At 38.8% G+C, this 22,512-nt stretch overlaps 1 protein-coding gene across 2 annotated transcripts in view; it reads left to right on the top strand.

The window, feature by feature from the left end:
* The first annotated feature begins 2,868 nt into the window (after positions 1–2,868).
* Positions 2,869–22,512, top strand: part of inpp4b (inositol polyphosphate-4-phosphatase type II B) — a 136,280-nt gene continuing 116,636 nt past the window's right edge. Inside the window, exons 1-3 of one of the 2 annotated variants that reach the window (XM_067498315.1) lie at positions 2,869–3,387; positions 8,380–8,421; positions 22,063–22,181. In XM_067498315.1, the coding sequence (XP_067354416.1) occupies positions 3,303–3,387; positions 8,380–8,421; positions 22,063–22,181 (246 nt within the window). In that variant the 5' untranslated portion in view covers positions 2,869–3,302. The remainder of the gene's footprint in view (positions 3,388–8,379; positions 8,422–22,062; positions 22,182–22,512) is intronic. The other variant, XM_067498316.1, reaches the window with a different exon arrangement.

The raw sequence follows: 22,512 nt of genomic DNA on the forward strand, positions 1-22,512 counted from the left end.
TCTACTGTGAATCAAGCTATTGGCTCTCCTCTGTTAATACTGTGAAGAAGTGTATCACTAATTATAAAGGACTTCAAGTGCTATTGGGATAGGTAAATGTGAGGATCTATTCTCCAGGCTTTTAGGCCAAATAGCTAAAAAGGCCATGTTTATTGTCTTCTCTATTCCTCAGTGTACTTGTACTATTCTCCATCTCTATTGATTTTGTTCAACCCCCTCTATCAGTCAGGCTTTAATAAGACAACACATGTCTCCGTTAAAAGAAACATATTAGAATGCAAATGGATCACTCCACAGACGGGTTTGGCTTTCTGCAGTGTGTGTTTGTGCGCACACATGCCCTAATGTTTGTGTGTGTACGTGCTACCACATTTTTAATAAAACGGAAATGGACAACATTCATCTTGATGGGTTTTATGGAGTAAAAGGGGTGGAAAACAAGGCGTATGTGGCAATAGAGAGATAAAGGGAAAAGCATGGAGAGAATCGTACAAAGTAAAAAGAAACCTCCTCGTGCAGAGTGGATTCATCTCCGGTCTTATTGGTCCTGCAGGGACCAATTTATCTTAATTTAGGGTTTTGGCACCAATTCCAACCCAGACCAGTCGCCTCAGTAAAGCACATGGACTCAGCATGGCTCTGTAGCCCAAGTGGCCTGTATGTAGGATTTGACACGCATCCGTTTTAAATGTTGTTTGTGCTAAAAAAGTATTTTTATATTAAACCACAGTGAAAGAATTGCTTTCATTGTGTCAAATTATGTGTGAAAACAAAACCCTTATGTGATATATTAAATATATACAATATTACAACTTGAATAAATGAGAATATCATAGTGATCCAGTCAGTACCTACAAAGGCTTTGTATCATGTTATCACTAGTTAATCAATACACAACAACTTTATAGATGACTGGATGTTTCAAGGATAACTTTGATCATTTCCTAAGTTCATCATATTTTCAACAATTCACATGCAGACACTGAAACCAAGAAAATTTGTCTCCACCCCATACATGTTCAGTGTCAATCAGTATACAACGCTCCACTCGGTTACATGTTTTTTTTTTCAGGTGCTAAATCATTTTTTTTATAAAGGTTAGCTCAGAAGCTCTTAATCACCACAATTTCATAGGAACATCTTGTGTATTTCTGGTTGGTGGCTAACTTGGTGTATAAACTAACAACAAAACAGAACTTCTGGAGCAGCATCTGTTTTGTCTCCCACAGGTGTTTTGTGTCTGGGTTCACAGCAAGGGCTCCCCATTTGTGTTTTATATACAGCATGTTACATGTATTTCCATGTATTACTCTTGACTGCATTAATACAGCATGACAACAAAAAGAACCTGTCATTTTCAAAATTCTTTGCATTTAAACAATCCCCAGGCAGACACTGAATCCAACATTAAATCTGTACACATAATGTCTGTCATGCTGCCACCGAAACACGCCGCTCCACTGAGTGGCATATTTTTTCCTTCCAACACCGGTGGTGGAAAAATCTTTTAAAAACATTGCCCCAGAAGCTTTAAATCATGGTACGTTTACCTGAAGATTGAACAAGTGTAGTGGGCTGGCTAACTTGTTGCCTCAACATATGACAAAACGGCCTCCATATTCTACTATATATTACAAAACCTAACATTCACAGTATATAAAACTATATTGGAGTGTTCAAGTTGTGATCCAAAGCTTTTTACTGCTTTACCCACCTAATGTAGTTTCAGCTCTGTCTCAGTATTTCATTGTATCCTTAACTAAACGGTTACTAGTCTTTGCCCAAAAGGTAAAGAATGACATGATGAAAAATCTCTATAAAAAAGAACAAAAAGACAAAAAGTGATGTACATGTAGAAACAGTGAAGCATTTTAAAGTATTGTTACACGTTTTAATTTTCAGTCCTTTCAGTGCTTTTTAAAAAGCTATGTCTTTGAGACAAGAAGTATCCAGAAGACTGCAAGATAAACTGTTGCTGCTCCTTGTTAATACATACTTTCCTTCTAACCCTTGTTTGTAATGGATGAGAAGCCACTTTTATTTATAATTTGATCATCTGACGTTTCAGTGTGTCTTTGTATTCCATAATAGACCTCGTAGGTGTTTTCGCCCTGTTTGGAGTGAGGGGCTTCTGCCATCTCTGTGCCTTTATTGAGCCTTAGCTAAGACCACAACACCCTCTCCATTCAGCAGGGTATAAATTAGCATTGATTTCAGATATGTTCTTACTGTAGCATCATGGCTTTGGTGGCCAAATAACAATAACCTTCAGAGTGTGAGTGGGAGGGAAGGCAGTGAGGGCAAGGAATAAAGGGACAGAGGGAGAGATTCTACTTGTGTACCTCTTTATTGCACATAATTGCTGATGAAAAGAGACAATGAAAGATTTTCTTTACACGTATTTGCCGCTATCCTTTGCTGAGGTACACAGTGATACAGAAGCATCCACTCTAAATAACAGAAGAAATAGCTCTGTTTAACCTGTTGATTTAAACCTGTAGGGAAATTGCTATATGGGATTATAGTAAGGATTCACATTGGACTATAAACTGTCACTGTACTGTAAATTATCTCTTATCTTCTCCCACTTTGCCCTACTCTCCTTGTCTACCATATGTAACTTTCGAAATCCGATGCTACGTGATGCTGGCTTCACCGTATGGAAGTCAGCAGTCAGATGCTTGTTAATTGTTTTGCTGCTGGAAAAGGGAGAGGGGGTGGTGGAGTGGCGAGAGGAGGCTGGAGAAGGGGAGGGAGATGGATGTCAGAAATCAGAGGGACCCCTGCTGCCATGTCTGGATGCAGCAGTGGGTGCGCAATGAGAAGGGAAAAGGAGGGAGAGAGGGAGAGGGTGGGCAGAGTTGTCTTTCTGGCTGTGTTGTGCTGTGGAGCCTCGGCTGTGTGTCCCACTGACAGCCCAAGATTGATGGATAGAGCTGTGTATCACACATAACATCAGTTCTGTCCTGCTTTCTCTTTGATTCTGAATCTCACCCCTCCCTTCCCCTCTCTCTTTCGCTCTCACTTTCTCTCCTTTTCTCTCCCTCCCTTCCCCTATTGCTGCTCCAGGTCCCTTGCTTGTCCCTCTCTTCTGTGTTAGTTTCCAAAAGGCATCGTTAATGCTGCCAGAGAGCGCTCTGTGAGGCAGCAAGAAAGCAGGCGAGCGGATCGCTATCTCGTGACAGCTTTTCTGCTTCGGCTGCGTGTGAGCCAGGGAACTGGACTGGACTGTGGTGTTTCGTGGAGGAGGTGGGAGAGGAGGTAGAGGAGCAGAGGGGAGAATTGAGGGGCAAGCTAGACAGATGGAGGACGGCACCCAACACCTGGGACACTGCATGGTTGACATGAAGGAGCTGAGCGCCAACCCTGAAGGACTAACTGCTGCTGGTGAGCTGACTGCACTGTGGTGTCTGTCTCTTAATCTGGCTCATCCACCTCTCTTCTCTGTCCTTCCTCATGCAGCTTAACTCTCAAACACATTGTGTGCTATTTATATTGATTTCTCCTGGTTATGTTTCAATGAGTGCCTATTCCTGCGAAATCTAGCTTTTGCTTATTTTTTTCTCTGGTTGCAGTGCTTCTGTCTCTAATGTGCACGCAGAAGAGTTTGTGTGTGTTGGAGAAAGAGAGACACAGAAAAGGGTGGAGGTACCAGTGAGAGTGTGAGAAGTAAACAATTTTATTTGCACTATGACCAATAATTAACCAGTTGAATTCAGTGCCGTTTTATTTCCGTTAGCGTAACTGATGCCTCAGGGTCATATTGTTGCAGGTATTGTAAATAACAAGTTTCTCTGTTCTGCAGGTTTCGTTTATATGTGATTTAATTTAAATCCAATTGGCTTACTTGTTGTGTGTCAGGCCACAAACATCTGCTTTAACTAGTTTAGGCCTGAATGACTTAGATTTTCTGGCTCTGCAGAGCAAAGTTTGAAGAACTCTTTGTTGACATGTTTCTTTGGACAAATTCTCAAGCGTGTTTGTGCAACTGTGGACATGTGCCTGTTTGTGTGCTCATGTTTGTGTTTGCCTTCCTGTGTGTATGTGTCTGTGCCTCGTCTTTTTACTGCAGTCATATTCTGTATATCCTGAACGTGTTGTCACTAATGAGCACTGGCAGAGGCAAACTAGATGTCTCAGTGCCCATCGCAGCAGGAGAATGCTAAAGAGATTATCCATATCAGTCATGCCACAAAACCTTCTCTCTAAGTTTAATACCTTTGCTTACCAAAAGGACACACACTGCATGCAGTGCCTCTAAGCATTTGCATTGGCATTCAAGCTCAACACCAACATCTTCCTCATGGGGATAAGTAAATGAAGCTATACAAAAAAAAAGGAATGAAAGCACAATTCACGATGCCTTGTCTCCTGTGCTCAAACCACACAGATACTGCGCATGTTAAACCAGCTTGCACCCACAATTGCACATACGCCAGTAAATAAGAAAGCATGTACACACGAGAACATCGGCACATAAATGCACACATGCGTAGGCAGAAAGAAAATGATGACCTGAGAGTGAACCCTAGATATGTGCTACTATGACATGACACAATCACGACCTAGAGATGACTCGTGACAGGTGTGAGAGTATAACTGTAGTACACAAACACTGTACCTCTGTTTGGATTTCCCCAAGCTTCCTGGAAGACAAAAGGGCAGAGCAAAGCAGATAATTACCATGTTTAGCATGAAAGACAGGTTGACAACCCCACATTATCAGTTGCAAGGTGAAATAGTGTATCTCTTCCTCCTTGACAGGAGAGAAAAAAACAGGGGACCAAACTAGGTGTTACTCGGTAAGTGGTACTAAACTGGCATTTTACAACTTCTCCGCCGCAAGGGATAGAATTATTTTAGTTATTTTAACTATTATTTGTTCATACCAGGAATTGCTTATGAGCATGTGAGTTTTCAGTGATGGTTTTTATTTGTCTACGTGCCATTGCGTCGCCAAGCAAAATATTGAAATTTGTGCCATTGTTAACCTTCTACACTGTCATGTCAATGAGACATATAGTCGGCTCACCGAACTGACTGATAATACTTTGCTAAACCCTGGCAGCAACACCGTCTGTCCTTTCTCAATCTTCCAGCGCAGTAATGTGACGATAACTCACTCTCCCATTCAGCACCACTTGTCCTAATGGGATGTCTGTTTGTGCAAACATCAATCGAGTTAGAGGTATGTTAGCCCGGCTGATGACTGAATCATCGGAAAGGATGTGCAGGTGTTGTTTAGGCCATTTTAACTACAAGGAAGGGAAGAAGCTAAGAGAGAGCAATTGAACAAAATGAGTTAGAAGGAAAGATGGCCATTTTTGTGTGTGTATGTAAGGATGAGAGCTAGTGGTAGTGTTTGGGGAGGATTAGTTTATTGAGAGACAGTTATATCCTCATAATGTAAAATACTGAGCCAGGCAAATAAGTGAATTAATCATATCACCTCAAAATCTTAACTTAGTAATAGTCTAAATATAAACAGGATTTGTCCTTAAGCACAGGCTCTTACATGTAATATCTATTCATGATGGGGATAAGTAGACGTGATTAGGAATGTGTACCATACACACTGTGACAGGGCTTATCAAAGCTCTTTTTGGGAATTGCTTGATTTTCTGAGCATATGATGGGGGCTGATGCAGCGACATGCTGTGTTTTGGATCCCGGTTTAGGAATAAGCAGCAGACCCACGTGAAACCTGGATGTGCGTTCTTTAACATTTCTTACTTCCACTCTTCTTTTTTACAGTATCTCCTGTAAGCTAGTTAGCGGTTATCTCACTGTAAAGTGGTTGAGGAAGCAGGGGCAAGAGAAGGGAAGAAGGTTAAATAATCATCTGCAAGACGGACAGCTTAGGTCCCTGTACATTAATTGACTTTGTCATTCCAGAGAAATCACCCAGTCTACTCACATCCTAATAAATTACCCTCTCCTCTCCCTTCAGCATGCCTTTTTCCCCACTGATGCCACCCGCAGACAGGGGAGTGATAGATTGTAGGTACAGTGGGGCTGTGCTGTTATTTCTAGAGCCAGATGAAACTGCAGTATAGCACTCGGGCACACCTCATTTGCTTTTGGGCCCCTCTGGGATCTACATCTGCATGTACCGCCTGCCTGCCGCCTGCCACCTTGCTGAGCTTATTACCATATTCATAAGGTCAGCGGATATCGATTATAAATACCACACCTGTGCCGCTTTTTTCTACATATGTATCAAATTATGTATGTATCTGTCCACAATTTTAATGACTGTGAATATTGAGTCGCTGTGATCATGTGAACATTGAACATTTGACATAAAAGCTGCCAAGGAAGTGTGGTGGCTGAAGGATCATGTGAACATGATCATAGCTGTCTCCAACACCAGAGTTTATAGGAACATTGTTAACTGTCAAATAAACAGTATTTGTAAAGATGCAGGATAAACCTTGTTTTATTCAAAGTAGCAGGTGTGGTCCTTTGATAAATACTTGACACCTACAAGCTGTGCTCTAAAATGCAGACATTTTTCATTTTAGTCTTCCTCCTTGTTTACTATCTGGCTGTCATGCATGCACGTCTCTGTATCTTTATGCCTAATCCATACTGGACTTTGACGTAGCTTTACTTGTTATCTCCATTCAGTTTTTTCTGCAGCATCATACATTTTTTACTGCTTTCTACCACTCGTAATAAGTTAGTGTTGCACAGATGGACTCCTCCAGAGTAACTGCGCTGTTCAAGTGATAGTCCCTTATGATAACATGGCAGCAGAGACATGACACAACAGCTGGCACTGTTTCAGACCACCTAGCTGAAGGCTTTTCTACTGCCAGGACACACAAAAACCATATCAGCTGTGCTTATTAAGGTTTAATCAGCACACGCAAGGAAGCCTCGGTGACAACATGAGAGGACATGACCCTGAGGATGATGAGAGTAATGTGAAAACCAGATAGCAACACAGAAAGTTTATTTACATACATAACTGGCCCACTTGTGTTACCCTGTGTGTGTTTTCTTGCCACGCATTTCAGCTACGTAATTGAATAGGCGTTTACTGTACTCGTATGCACAACAAATATTGCGTTAACTTTGCGTAAGCCTGCTTATTCAAATGTAGTCTGGCCTAATGATGGCAGCTGCTGACACAGCTCAATGCACTGAAGTGTGAGAAAACATTAGAAAATTTTAATTTTATTCACAATGAAAAAAAATAAATACTGTATATAAATTTTGAAATCCACTGCAAGTTTTTGTGTGTTTTATCACGTTGCTGTGCACAGTGGAAGTATCTGTGTCATTTTCTTTTGCATAATTTAAATGAATATGTTAAAGAACAAATGTAAAAGAATGAGAGAACAAAACCCTAAACAAAATCGATATTGTACCTATGTGATGAAAAGCTTTGCAATTAAGTTGACCTGATTTGACATAGAAGCTGCCAAGGAAGTGTGGTGGCTGAAGGAATTATAAAAGAGACAAATCATTTTTAGCCTTTGCGAAGAATCCCTATTATATAAAATGACTATTACCAAAAGCCGTGTGGTGCCCATACATCAGTGAGCATCGAGTATCCATGGCCCATTAGTGGGGTTGATGAGCCTTAGAGAGGCCAATTGTGTCCAAGCACCCCAGAAAGAGGAAAATGCCATTTAATGGTTTAGGGCTTCTGTCTGTGTTGCACCATCATCCAGGTGTTTCATCTCTTTGGTGTTTGAATCGTTGTGTGTTGGACTGGGACAGTGATGTATGAAAGAGACCGTCTGTGACAGATGATACAAGCAGTCAGTCCTCTGCTCATTATGGCGTAGGCCCTCAAGGACAATAAGTACCAGAAACTCTTGTTCTGACACTTACAAAGATTGCAGTGTGTTTGCATAATCTACAATGAACAGTTACACTAATTACTGTGGCATCTTTTGGAGCTTGCTATTCTCCTAGTGTGAGAACATTCTATTTTAACATGCTTAAGGCATTACAGCCTTTTTTTTTTTCTGATTAAAAAAGTGTCTCTACAATCACTTTAATGAAAATGGATCAGCTTTCAACGCTTTAGTCTACTTTGTATTCTGCGTCTATAGGATATGGGATGATCCCTTTCCATATATCTCTTTAGGGCTGAAACAATTTGATGTTTGATCAAATGGTCAATTAAAATGTATATTATCAATTTAATAAAAAAAAAAAAAATCATGTGCTGAATCTGCTGAACATGTTCCCATCAATTGCAGCTCTATATTCTTTAAACATCAGTGAAGTAAAACAGTTTAGATTTACAGTTTAGTTTGTTTTGTTTTTTTACCTCTTCGACAGTTCTAATTTTTTTCTCTTTTTCTCTGCATCTCCCACTTCTCCTTTTGTCTCCACTTCTTTCTTTCTATTGTCTCTTAGGTGTTTTAACACCCAAGCTGCCTCAGGTGGAGTTCAGCCTCGGTAAGTCAAGCGTTTATGCAAGGGTCGTTTTACTTTGCAGGGAAGTAGTTCGAGCACAGTAAAAAAACCAAAAAATCTTTTTCAAGAGCATAAAATATGCCTCAGGTCGAGTTTCCAATAGTAAAATATCAAAACTGAACTATTATTCTTGTAGTCTCTGACAGCTTGGATTGATGGCATCAAAGACTGTCTTCTTTTGAGGTGATCGCAGCAAAGGCTTCCCACTGTTCTGTTCCTAGTAAACTGGTTCCCCTGGTTGAATGTCACTTCACAGACTTGACCAGACCTAACATTTTCCACAGTATAAAGTCTGGGGTATTTCTGGCTTTAAAGTGTAGTACACATTATAAAGCAAGGCATTGTAGTACTTAATAAAGAAGCATTCACTTTTCTGAATTAGCTGCAGCTGCCCCACATTCCACAGAGGTGAAAACTGTATACTGATTATAATGAGCAGTTGTTGATTTTTAATTGTGTGCAGATGTCCCTGTGTGTCTGTACATCATTGTGTGTTTGTGTGGTTTCTGTGTAAGAGGGGCACACATTTGCAATTAACTTTGAAGCTAATTAACGTTTAATTTCATCACTGTAGGGAATAAGGCTGCCTTTAGATAGTAATGATTAAAGGGGCACTCCACTGTCTTTACACATCAAGTTCATCATAGGGGCCACTTTACAGCCTGTGAAAACAGTTGTTTCATTTCTTAGGTTTTTTGTTTTTTTTTTTGGTTGGTTTGTTTTTTGTAAATGAGTTTTCCACCTTACCCAGTTTATGTCATAAGGGTTAACTTGACTTGGGTTTAAATAACTGGTCATTTTATACATCAGTCCCCTATAGACACTCAAAAGAATAGTAAAAAGAATTGCTTCTACTCACTAGAAGCAGAGCCAGAGGGGTGGCCTGGGGTAGCACTGACCTTAAATCCAGATAGGGAACCCCAGGTGCCACCCCCTACGAAAGTGACATGGTGGTGGGGACCTGCCGTGGAAATTTTAGCACAAGGAGAAACTATCAAGCCTAAAGCTGAAATAAATCACTAATTATAAATAGATATAATTTTATTATGTACATTTAAGATAGTATAATATATTTTGTAATAAATATATATAGGCAGATTATTTCTTCAAAGGATGTATTCTTACCTCGCCCCAACTGTTTATTATTATTTGTTAATGACTATTTACAATTAAGTAGATACATTACATGTTTGACATTTTTATCACTGAACAAACATTTTATAAACAAATGTAAACCTGTTTATTATAACTCAAAAGGTTTTAAATTTGAGTTTAAAAGGTTTTAAATAATTTTCCAAATGTGCCACTCTATTATAAGAGCGTGCCTCAGTCTGGCCACCTCCGTGAAAACTTTCTACATCCGCCCCTGTTTCTTACGATTTGTAGACTGTTATCAGCCAGACACACTGCCTCACTTGATGGCATGTTTCTTTATTTTAAATGGTGTGATTATTAACACAGTTCACCAGAACTTTGTACAGTAGCTTTTGCACAAGCTAACAATGGAATTACGGCAATTCAGAGCTTCTGGGGCAAGATTTGTCGAAAATGTTTCTCCCACCGGTTGGTTTATCATTCTAAACTTTGCATGTATCATTATGGCAGCACACAGTAGTGCAGCTCTCGAATATGGTGTGTATGCTGTTTTATGTGTTTATATTTGCTGAGCTTTGTGGAGCAAAGTTTTATCTACAACCGACAGGAGTTAATTATTCAGACTAAAAGTGAAGGTGGATGTCACAACAGACTTTCACCAGACTCATGCCATTCCCACTGACATTGCAAGACCATCTGGTTTACCGTGGATTGTTATCGGCCCCTACAGACGACGCCAGCAGCGTAGAGAGAGGAAGCGGGAGCGAGGCTGCCGAGCAGTTTTAACAGTTATATACGAATATCACAGAATCTTGGCTTCATGCCGATATTCCTGCTGCGGCTGTATCAGCATCGAAATGGGGACTCTGATAAGACAAGGGGAGGCCTCTGCGTCATTGTACACAATGATTGGTGCTCAAACCGCAAAAGTGACAGCTTTTGCTCACCGGACATAAAAACCTGGTCAGTGGCACATAGACCCTATTACTTACCAAGGAAACAATTGTGTGTAGTTATTACAGCTGTCTTTATCCCAGCTGATGCTAACTTTAGCACTGCACTCAGTGTCATCTATATGACACTGTAAACCAACATCAGAAGGCGTATCCGGAGGGAGTACACACTGCAGGCAATTTTAACCAAAGACTGTGCTTCCTATATTCAGCATGTAATATATCCTACCAGAGGAAGAAATACACTGGATCATCAAACTGGACCCATGCTTGCACACCAATTCACCCCTCCAACTTTATTGTTACATTTGTAAATGACACAACAGTAATTGGTCTCATTTCAGCGGCGATGAGTCTGCCTACAGAGAGGACATCCAGAATCTCTCAGAGTGGTGTTCTATCAATAATCTCTCACTCAATACAAAGAAAACAAATGAACTTGTCCTAGACTTCAGGAAAATTAAACTTGACCTCTATGCAATTCTAAGACATGGAGACCACGTGGAAGTGGTACACAGTTTCAGATTTCTGGGAACTCACATTGCTGACAACCTTTCCTGGTCTACATACAACACACACATAGTGAAGAAGGTACAACAGCATCTGCATTTTCTCAGGATCGTGAGGAGGAATAACCTGTGCCAGCCGCTTCTGCTGGCATTTTACCGTTCCGCTATTGAGCACATCCTAACATACTACCTCATTGTGTGGTACAAGGTTGCTCAGCAGCGGATAAAAAAGCCCTGCAGAAAATCACCAACACAGCACAAAACATCATCAGCTGTTCCGTCCCTTCCTTACAGGAACTGGCACACAGCCGCTATCATACCAGAGCAGTAAATATTATCAAGGACCACACACAGCCTGGATATTCCGTATTCGAACATCTGCCCTCGGAGAGGCGGAGCTGTGGTCTGTGAGAACACGGACCACCAGACTTATTGACAGCATCTGTCCTATAGCCATTCAAATCCTCAACACACTGTAATTGATTTTTACTCCTGTATTATGTGTGCATGTAGTATGACAGAGGTTTTTTTTGTGCGTGTGTTATTCCAATGTCTCTATGGCAATCGTTGGAAATTTAATTAATTTAGAAAATGATCCTTGAAGGTATTATTTTTACCACAAAGCCTCAAGGTCTGGACCTTTTGAGAAATTAGGAAACAAGGAAGGTCTATTTAAAGATGGCATCCAGTGGGATGTCATTATGGAATGTAGACAATCCATAATCTGGCACCTGACACTAAAATTCAGGATATCTCTGCCTCTACTCCTCTGATCTGTTTCTTTAGTATCCCTTTGATTCTTTTAAGGTACAAGACCATTGGAAACCAATTAACCATAGCATGCACTTACTCTCACCCCCATTACAATATACTGTATTTTAGTTAATAAAATACTTGTGAGTGAGTTTCAAAGTCATTGATCAAAGTTTGACACTTTGAGCAGTGTTTAAATAGCAAGTATATAAACTCACTGAACTAACATGGACTATAAACACAGATTGAGAAAACATTACCTCTTTTTGTATAAATATCGTTGAATACACTGGCCAACTATTTATCAGGCTCCACTGGGTGAAGTTTCTCACTGCAGCTTTGGACTTATTTTTTAAACCACATATAATGAGGATGGTTGTGTTCGCTTCTGTTTTGACAATGCAAAGAGCCTTCTCTGTCCAAATTGTGAGAAATAAACAAGCTCACCAGAGAAATTTAAATGATGTGCATGTTTCTGCCACTTAAAATACCAACCAATTACACTTCACAGAAGTTTTCTGTATTCTATGACTGCTGTGCTTTTAGAGAAACATTTATTCCTTTTATACAGTAGCCTTTACTATCAACTTCTGTATGAGGTGAAATAGTGATGAAAATGAATGTATTATTTATCTTGTTGAGACCCCAAACATGGCTCCCAGTCAAAAATGTTTTGTACTGATTAAATGAGAGATGTGACCTTAGCCTCTTGCCCATTATCAATAAAAGTAACTGGTGCTATGTCACTAAAATTTAAAGTACAGTAAATAATGCCACATACAGTTATGCACATGCACAGATCAGAATTTTAAAGCAAAGCGTTATATTTTTAATAATATATATATGTTAATATCCCATACAGCTTTTTTATTATTTTATCTAACTGCCAGTGTAAAAGATGGCCATGACATGTTGAATAGCAGGTCGATTCATTGCCGTGATTAACCCCAGTAAAAGCAAAAGCTGGCTTTGTATTTTGACAGTCTTGCTGTCTTTTGTTCTTTTTTTTTTAAAGTAATGTTCTTAGTTCTTTACAGGAATGACAGAAGTTTTAAAAGGTTTTCCCAAGAAGTTTTAAAAGGTTTTCCCACAAAGTGAATTTATAATACTACTCAGCAGAGTTTGAGCTGCAGTGTCACAAGACAAGGCGTTAAAAAAAAATCCAATGTCAATGTAATTTTAAAAAACACTTGTAAATCGCATGTTTGCATACATATCCTGAATTAGCAGGTGCAATTTGCTGTAAATGACAGCTTGATAGCTGCACTTCGAATTATACAGAATTCATTTCCAACTTGAGGCTACATTCACATATGAAAAGGAAAATTACATTGAAGTCTCTTACTGATTTAGCATAATATGCTTGTCAATATCCTATAAATTTACATGAGTGATAATCAGCGGTGTGCAGCAGGTGGAGATATTTATCTCAACATGACAGCCCTTATTCTCCCTCTGTTTTCCCCAGACCCAGCAAACAGGTGTGCAAAATAGTGGCACATGCAAATAATGTTGTCAAATTAATTGAAGCGTTGAAATAATTATCATGACGAATAAGCGCCTTCTGAAGATGAGCATATATTTGTGTCCTGTGGCAGCTCCCAGGGCTCCCTTAAATGAAATTTAGATTCATGGTGGGGTCACAGAGGCCCGTGGCATTAAAACTAATTTTCAGCAAATTCATCTTGAAAGAGCTTAGCGTATTTCAATCAAACAAACTAGATTCTGCATAGTAATTTAGGATGGGCAAACATTATTATTTCAATTTCTCAGTTGTTATGGTAATTTAGCGATCAGTCTTTGCATACTTTGCAAGTTGAATCTTTTGACTTTAATTTCCAGTCACGTCAAAGTTGAAGAAATTTTCACCTAAATCAATTAATTTACTAATAAATGACTGAAAGTCTATAAATACAATTACTGCTCAGTGTGTTATTAAAAAAATCCTGTTCTATCTTGCACCTGTATCTCATGAAATGGAAACATTTCTCCTCATTGCACTTTGCTTTAATGTTTTCTCCTTGCCTTAGATTTTTTTGCTTGCCTTGAACCTCATTTATAAGTCGCTTTGGATAAAAGTTAAATGACTAATGCAAATGTATTTTTTTTTTCTTACTCACTAGACCTTAGTTCTCTTTTCCCTTTTCCATAATGTTATCATCTCACCCTAGTTTCCTTCCTTAAACTCTAAATATTTCTCTAGAGGTTTCCCTTGTCCTTTTTCTTATATCCCCCTCTCTAGTTCCCTTTCCTGTCACCCCCACCAAGCATCACAATAGCTCTGACCTTAGAAGGTCAGTCGAAGTTCCATATTCCTGTGAGAGAGACAGTCTGGTGGTACATGGTAGGAGTTCCAGTCCTATTTCATTCACTGGACTGGCTGTAGTTAACTGCGCAGCAGGGAAGGGACGATGCCTGTGTCCAGTCAAATATTCATCCCCTGAGATGACTGATGGGGATGGTCTGCAATTTTTGTAGATTGCCATCTTTGGCCTTGAATGTATGTGGTGCTGCAGCGCAAAAATCAAAACCATGTTAGAATCATGTCACTGGGTCACTGGGTCAAGAGACCCAGTGTAATTTAAAGACATTGAGACAAGAAATTAGAGAATTGATATGATGACCCAGACTGAAAGAAAAAGGATGAGGCTCTCTACCTTTTATGAGTCATTCACTACACCACATACTTACATGTGTATTTGCAGTCTGTGATCAGTATGTTAATGGATGTGTGTAAATACAATTTTGGCAGCAGACACTATCAACCAATCATCATCAAGAATGTATGAATTTCAATGCATACTTTAAACCTAATACTTTTGCTAATAATTTAAATTTGCCCTGCTCTTTTGCTTCAGCCTTCCTGTTGCAAAACTATGTATGAGATCTTTTTAATAGTGAGACTGTAAGACTCAGCACCAAGTTCTTGAAAAGGTAAATGGATTGTAGAATTAGAACAGCGCTTGTGAGATGTATAAGCTGCACTGCAGGATATTCTCCCGTACTGTCTTGTAGCCTTTTTTCTTAACAACAACTACTGCTAAGAAAATCAAGAGGCTAAGAATTTTATTGTCTCCATACTGCTGTATTACCAAGAAGACAGAGTTTTCCTGTCATCTTACATTGTTCAGGCTGGGCAGACACTACAAGGATTTAACTTCCATTTTAGTTCTAAATTGGTTGTACCCAACTTATTTTAGAGTTGAGTTGAGTTTCTAGCACATACTAGTCTACTAGTATTTTATTTCCAGAGGTTAGAGTGTCTGATTTATCTGCCAATTTGATATTTTCCACAGTCCACTTTCCCATGAATGTTTTCCAAAATCAAATGTTAGTCAGAAACAGTCTATTAATTAACTATTAATAAAAAAGTATCTTTTCTGTCTGTTATGACTGTGCAACCTCACATATGTTTATATGTATTCTCTTTCATCACCTTTTTTGTTTAATTGGAAAGATTTTGAGATTTAGATCATTGACTCTGAACGACTCTGAGGTCCCAGAGTAGTTTTATTTCCTAAAAGGTGCCGTGTTATGTTAGAGATTGGGAATTGGTTGGTTTGTTTCACAAATTTTTCAGTTTTGTTTAACCCTGTGATGCAGTGTAGATGTCACCTCTCCAAACAATGAAACGTGATACAGATCTGTGTAGACAGGATTAGATTACACGTTTACACGTACAAGGCAATGAAATGCAGTACTAGATAGGCACAATTATGGACATAATATACATGTGGAAGTACTATAGACTTATAAATAAATCAAAGTAATATCGACATAATTAACAGATGGAAGTACTATGGACATTATGTACGAATGTAAAGTACTATGGACAAAGAAATATACAGATGCAGGTACTATAGACAAAATAATACACAGATGGCAGTCCTCTGGACATGATGTTCAGGTGAATGTGTGTTATCAGATGTTAAGTCTAAGGAGAAACTATAAACATGTATGTAATATGTAAATTGTACCATTACATTAAGAATAATGCATAACAGATTAAACAACAGTTGACAGTGCAGTAAAGCTGATGCATTGTATTCAGTACGTGAATGAGTGAAATGAATGAGGACTAGTGAGCCTTCTGGACAGGTATTCTGAGATGTGGGTCTCCAGGAACTTAAAGCTGGTGATATGGTCAACAGCCATCCTGTTGATGTGGATGGGGGTCATACCTGCCTCTGTTATCCCTTCCAAAGTCCACAATGAACTTGTGCAGATTAATGACCGTGTACCACGCAGCCAAGTGTTGTACCTCCTCCCTGTAGGCTCATCTCATTGTTGTCCCTGATGAGGCCGACCACTGTAGTGTCATCTGCAAACTTGATGATGGAGTTGGAGACATGCACAGGTCTGCAATTATGGGTAAAGAGGGAGTAGAGTAATGGGCTGAACACACAGCCCTGTAGTACACCATTGTTGAGGGTGATGGTGGTGGAGCAGGTGTGGCCTGAACTGACATGATGAGGTATGCTGGTCAGTCCAGTATCCAGTTAAGGAGGAAGGTGCTGATGCCCAAATCTCCAAGTTTAGTAGTCAATCTTTTGTGCCACAATTTACAATGTGTCTCCCAACAATGACAGAGTTCCTACATCAAGCTTTGTTAACGTAAGCCTATTGTAGACATGAATTCCAGACAATGTTTGGAGGATTCTGCCTTGGACGTTAGGCCTTTGGAGTGGCCTTTCAGACATGTAAATCACATGAGAAAATCACATGAGATTGCCCAAGTGAGAAGCGTCCTCGGGTGTGAAAATCTGTTCGATTTCCATGCGAGGTCAGCTCGAGGGGCACAAGGTGTTATTAAATTTGAAATTTGGCAAATTTGTTTTGTTTACAGTACTTCAGACCCATACAACTAATAAAAACAAAAGGTTCAATCATTCAACTACAGCGATATGGTACAGTCATATCATTAACATTCGCACTCGATTGAATTTAATCCTCCAAACGATTCGGGACAGAACTCACCCGCATAATACAGACATTGCACTAGCGGGCTTGTAGGATATAATGCAGATAATGTCAGCATTGTTTTATTCAATCAAACAAACTAGATTTTAGTTCACACATACACACCCTCCTAAAAAAGTGAGTATAATGTCAGAATTATCTATATATGCACAGTCCTCCACCTCCGGTCTCACTGAAGTCCTCTGCCTCCCTATCCGCTTTGTTGTGTGTAGCGTCCAGCTAGCTCGATACCTCCCTACATGTGGGAGCAAAAGGTTGCATTAATTTGAAAATCAATTGGTCTTCAGACATGAGCTTTCATTATAGAAGTCAAATACAACTAAAAGATTAAATGTATTGTATCTGCAGTTTTTGATTGGCAGAGAAGGCACAATTACTGCAGTGGTATAGTGAAGCATAAATACTGATCACAGGTCATGGCAAAACCAGAGAATGAAATCAACAGCGGAAAAAGCATGTTGATTAAATGTTTACCCGACACATTAATGTAGCATCTGTAGTCTGACTTTGCACCTTATTCTCAACCAACTAAGTGATTGAAATTCTGAAGGTCTGATTATGTTTTTCAGCTTAAAACATTGACATGACATTAATGAAAGTAAGGGCCCTTTTGAATAATGGAAAATGAGGTACAAACAGACAGAAATATTATCTAAATTAAATAGAGCGTAGACTGTGACTTTGTAGATATAAAGAGACAATTTTAACAGGAGATGAAAATACATCTTGCTTAAAACAATTTGCTGATTTGCCGACTTTTCATGGTGACAGGCACAGTTCCTTTCATGGCACACCAAAAGGTGCAGAGATACCAGCAGGTAGAGCCTGTGTTTTCAATAATGTTTCATAGTAATGGCCTACTTCGTAGAGAGGTTTTACCAGTTGCAAGATTTTCAGCCATCTGGTCAAAATTTTAAAATCTCAGACTTTATGGATGTGTTTTGTCAACTTGTTGAGTTAACACAGATCATGTTTTGGAGAGTTCCTGTGTTTTGCTCATCACTTTTCACATCAAGGCAGAATCCCCCTTAATAAATAAATTAAAATTTAACTTTAATTCCTGATTAAGAAACATTTACTTGCTGAATGCGCATTAAACATTACGTTGATGAAACAAATGATAGTAGATAACAGAGAGGTTTTACTTTCTTTCATTTTAGCATTTAGGTCTTTTAGGTAATACTGTGTAGCAAACAGCATCTGTAATTCATGCTCCTAAATTTGTAATTTGTAATGGCTCCATGCGCTGAGGATCATTTAGAAGTTCTTCCCCTCATGATTTGCTTAATGCTCTTTTGCTGTGGCAGTGCCCCTGCTCCAAGACTCGTTTACCAATTGCCAGACCAAACTCAGCTAAAAAATGTAGAGACTAAAGAGTGTTAATGTCTTAAATAAAACACTTTTCAATTTAATGTCACAAAATGAGACGACGTGCTTTAAATGCCCTTTAGTGAGTCTCTTGATGAGACATACTCTGGAGACTTGAAGGAATTAGCAAATGTGATTTAGTCTAATGCAATCAGAGGCCTATTTTAGAATTTATGTCTCACAGTTTCAGTGTATAAAAGCTTTTATTATCTGTCACAGTGTCCTCAGACACCACATCTAGTGTAGGTCTTGACCCATTTGACCATGTTAAAACAAGAGATCAACTGAAAATACTTCTTCTGTCACACAGCATTAGATCTAGTGAAGACCTTTTGATTTAATTGTAACTTTTTTCCTATATGACATTTATGGTATACTTGTCATTTCATTATTCTGTATTTGCTAGATATATTTTGGAACTGTATACAAAATGCTTAGTTCAAAAGGCGTCACAGATATTATATTCTTTTCAGTTCTGCTTTTGTGTGTCAGGGAAGCCTTTTGCATGCATTTTGCTAAACCTGGTACTTTTATCATTTATGATGAATTTGTGTAAATACTGAGCATACATTGAACATATATCTGACATTTTCTTCATGCAAATTTGGTCAGATTTTTCTAAATTCATATTAAAAAAGCCTGGATTTGCATTATTCATTTGCATGTTTTAAGAGGCCCTGGGGGTGTGGCCTTTATGCTAACACAAAATCTCTTACCCTGTGACTGCAGCTGCTGGCCACTGGGGAATGAAATAGAGCCAAATAAGGTATACAGAAAAGCTAGATTCTGATTCTGAATGTGAACATAAAGAATTGGCTGTTGCTCAGATGAGACTTGGGCAGTATGTTTCACGATGATATAATCATGTCTGAAGTTCTTTTTAAGGGCTTATCCTGGCATATCCCCTTTGTGATGTCACTTGGGAGCAGCTTCAGTGCTGCCCAAGCGCCCGATAGGAGATTTGAAATTTTAATTTTTGCATTTAACAATACTGCACAGTAATTTAACAGCAGAACAGGGCTTCCGTCATCACTTTAATCTGCAACCAGTTCAAGTTGCAGTAACCTATAGTTTAAATTTTTATATGATATTTAGTTTACTGCTGTATGTAGTGTATGTATTGTATGATATAAGCCTAATATTTGGCATGAAAGGCCATATTTAGAATAGTCAAAAATATATAGTTTCAGATTTCTTATATAACATTAATGTATCCACGTGCACGTCAGAGGTTGCTTCAATTGAAAGCCCATCCAGGAATTTGCAATGTTGTAGTTGCAACAATTAATCCAAATTCATTTTAAAATATTTAATTCCACAAATTTTATCCACATTCTGCCCTTTGCCAAACCCCTCACACCAGGGGACCAGATAGGCTGCTGTTCTATGTGCTGTTGCTTTCTTAACGTAAAAACTGAGCACAAAGGCACATCTGATTTCGAGGACATTGCAGCCTTCTAAGAAACTCACAGGAAGTATTGAATATCTGCACAAGTTACTGGTAAAGATTGTGCAAGTCAGTTTCCTGATGTTCTATGCAAATGTGAGTTTACACTGCTTTGTATCGTGTACAACATTGCAGTGGAATTTAAACAAAAGTCATTGATTGACAGTTTTATTATCTGGCTGCTAAAACAGATCTGCAATTGCTACAAGAACAAACATGCCTTATATTAAATAAAAATGGTTACTGGTAACTTAACAATTAAAAACATGACATAGGGGTGCATACCTGTAAGTAACTGGGCATTGCAAACCGTGTGTGATAAAGGGAGCAGTTTCCAGATCTCTTAACATGGTGTAGGAAATTTTTTTTTCGCCGATTTAACTTGCTCCTACAGTTTTTCAGTTACAGTTAAGTGCAACTCAAATTGGAACTTTGAACTAAAAAGGCCATATTACTTGCAATCTTAATGGACAGGGAAATGTAAAGGGAAATTACAGCAACCAAAGCCTCTATTGTTGGACCTACTGTATGAACATGTGCATTGTTTTAAAAAGACATGCTGTGAATATGTGCTTTTATTTCTGGCTAGTATTCACATTATTTCGGCACTCCCTGTCCATGCTTCTAGGGTAAAATTACACTTTTAGCCATAAAGAGAGTAGCTACCCTTTTGCTCTGATTTTTGCAAAGTTTGCAATTAGTTTTATTTTGTGAATCCTTTTGAACCGCATGCTTTGTCTTTTGACCTTCAGCGTTATATTTTTCTGTTGTATGCACTTTTACAAATGAAATGGGTTGAAAAAGAGTAGTGAAGTCCCAGATTACAAACAGGCCTGAATTGTGTATGCCAAAAATGTTCTCTTTTGTTCTTGCTTTCTTGCAGACAAGTGTGACAAATACTCATTAAATCCCAGCTTTGTTTGTTTGTGGTGGTGTTAAAAACGCCAATGACTTTGACAGAAGTCAAAGTGACAGTAGTACTATCAGTGTTGTTGAAAAATGTCCGCTTTAGTGTTAGTTTTATACTAAGTAAATCGCGGTAGCTATGGGCAAGTTTGCTTACATAAAGGGTTGATACTTCTCTTGTATGTGTCAATTTTTTAATGGTTGTACGCAGTTATTTCTGATCTCTTTACTGAACAAATCAGAAAGATTAGATAAAGCATCCTTAAAGGTCTGCATATAGAGTGGTTGATACCATGCTGCTGAACTCATAATTTCTTTTGACACCTTTATTCTCTTTCTTTACTTCCTCTAAAAAGCCTCCAACAATAACTCCTTTCTTCTCCATTACCTGTTCAGTTGCTTAAACATTAAAATGAAGCCCCCGAAGATGGAACTACCAACAAAGAAGCAATCCTCTGCCCTTGCTGTTTTTTAATGGAATTTCACCCTCTGAGTGATGTTATCCAGGCTTTTATTTATTTTATTTATTTTTTGCAGAGTAATGTGTGAAACTGACCAGGCATTACAAGCACATCAGTTGCTGCTTACATGCCAGAATTGTGCTGGGTAGATACAGAAAAATGCAACTCTTGGGAAGAATCCAAGAGGTTGGTGAACACAAATTTGTCATTACTTTACCTGAGTGTATACAACCGTCTGAGCCATGTTGTGTAACTTATTGGATATTACACTGGATATTTCTACTGGCCTTTCATGTGAAGTTAATGTTAACAGAGCTTTTAATCAATGTTTTAGGATAGCTGTAAAAAATTACCGTTTTTGCCTGCCTAAGGTTGCATGGATTGCTGTTATATATTAGAATAAAGATAATAAGGAGACCTTAGATATACGCATCACCTAAGTTCTAAATGGATCAGTGTCATCCTGTTACGAAGAGTTAGTCTTTGTAACCAGGAAGCGTAAAGAAATTGTGGGATGGACACTTTTCCTGTCCTTGGATGCAGGCGAGGCTGAGTGACAAGCTTTTTTTTTTTTGGCAAATGAAAGCCCTGGTAAAACTCATATTTCACTGCCAGACGGAATTCTACATGTCTGACATTTTAATCAACTGCTGAGGCAACAATTTTATATCTGTGTGTGTGTGTGTGTGTGTGTGTGTGTGTGTGTGTATATATATATATATATATATATATATATAATTTTTTTTTTTTTTGTACACACACATATATTTGTGTGTGTGTATATATATATATATTTGTGTGTATATATTGTTTATTTCCTCAAACTGAGTTGGAGGCTGAGGCTCCAGAGAGTGACGACAGTGGATTTACAGTAACTCCCCTGTTCCTGTGCTAATGCAGCTCTTTGGTGGTCTGTCACGTGACCTCTAATCTGACGGGATATTTATAAACACTCGACCTTAGCTGTTCTCTTCTGTTTCTTCTATGTTAATAATAATGTTTGACTGTCATATTCTTCATTTGTGTGTCTATCATAAATGATTTGATCTCTTTCTCATCTTTGTTATTGTTATTTTTTTATCTCTGGTTTTCTCTCTCATCTCTCCTCTTTCCATCTGCTCTCCCCTCACTTCCTCCCTTCGTCTATGCAGCCTGCAATGATCTGGTGGCCTCAGGCAGAGACAGGAAGCCCAATGCTTTGGTCCAGGTGTCTGTCATAGATCCCCACAAGCAACACCTTGTCTTTCATGCCTACACAGAGATAGTGGAGGTAAGACAGCATGAACACACATACATAATGATGTAACATACTCTCTCTCTGTCTTTCTGAACTTTTGTGTTTTGCTGAGTGCGATTGAGTCTTGGTTGATGGAGTCACCTTTGTTCGCCATACTTTTCCTAACCGGGCTATTATGAAAGTTTCCGTGTAGCTCACTCAAGATCATTGCCAATATGTAAAATATGCCTTTTTGTTCTTTGGCCTCTTTAAATTCTTCTTGTGACAGTGATGTTACTTAGGCAACAGCCACAACTGTTTTTTGGGCAGCAACAGCTGCCCCCTGTCTCACAGTGGAGCATGTGAGACACATGCTTATATTTTT

Source organism: Channa argus, chromosome 3 (genome assembly GCF_033026475.1).
Source record: "Channa argus isolate prfri chromosome 3, Channa argus male v1.0, whole genome shotgun sequence".
Taxonomy (NCBI): domain Eukaryota; kingdom Metazoa; phylum Chordata; class Actinopteri; order Anabantiformes; family Channidae; genus Channa; species Channa argus.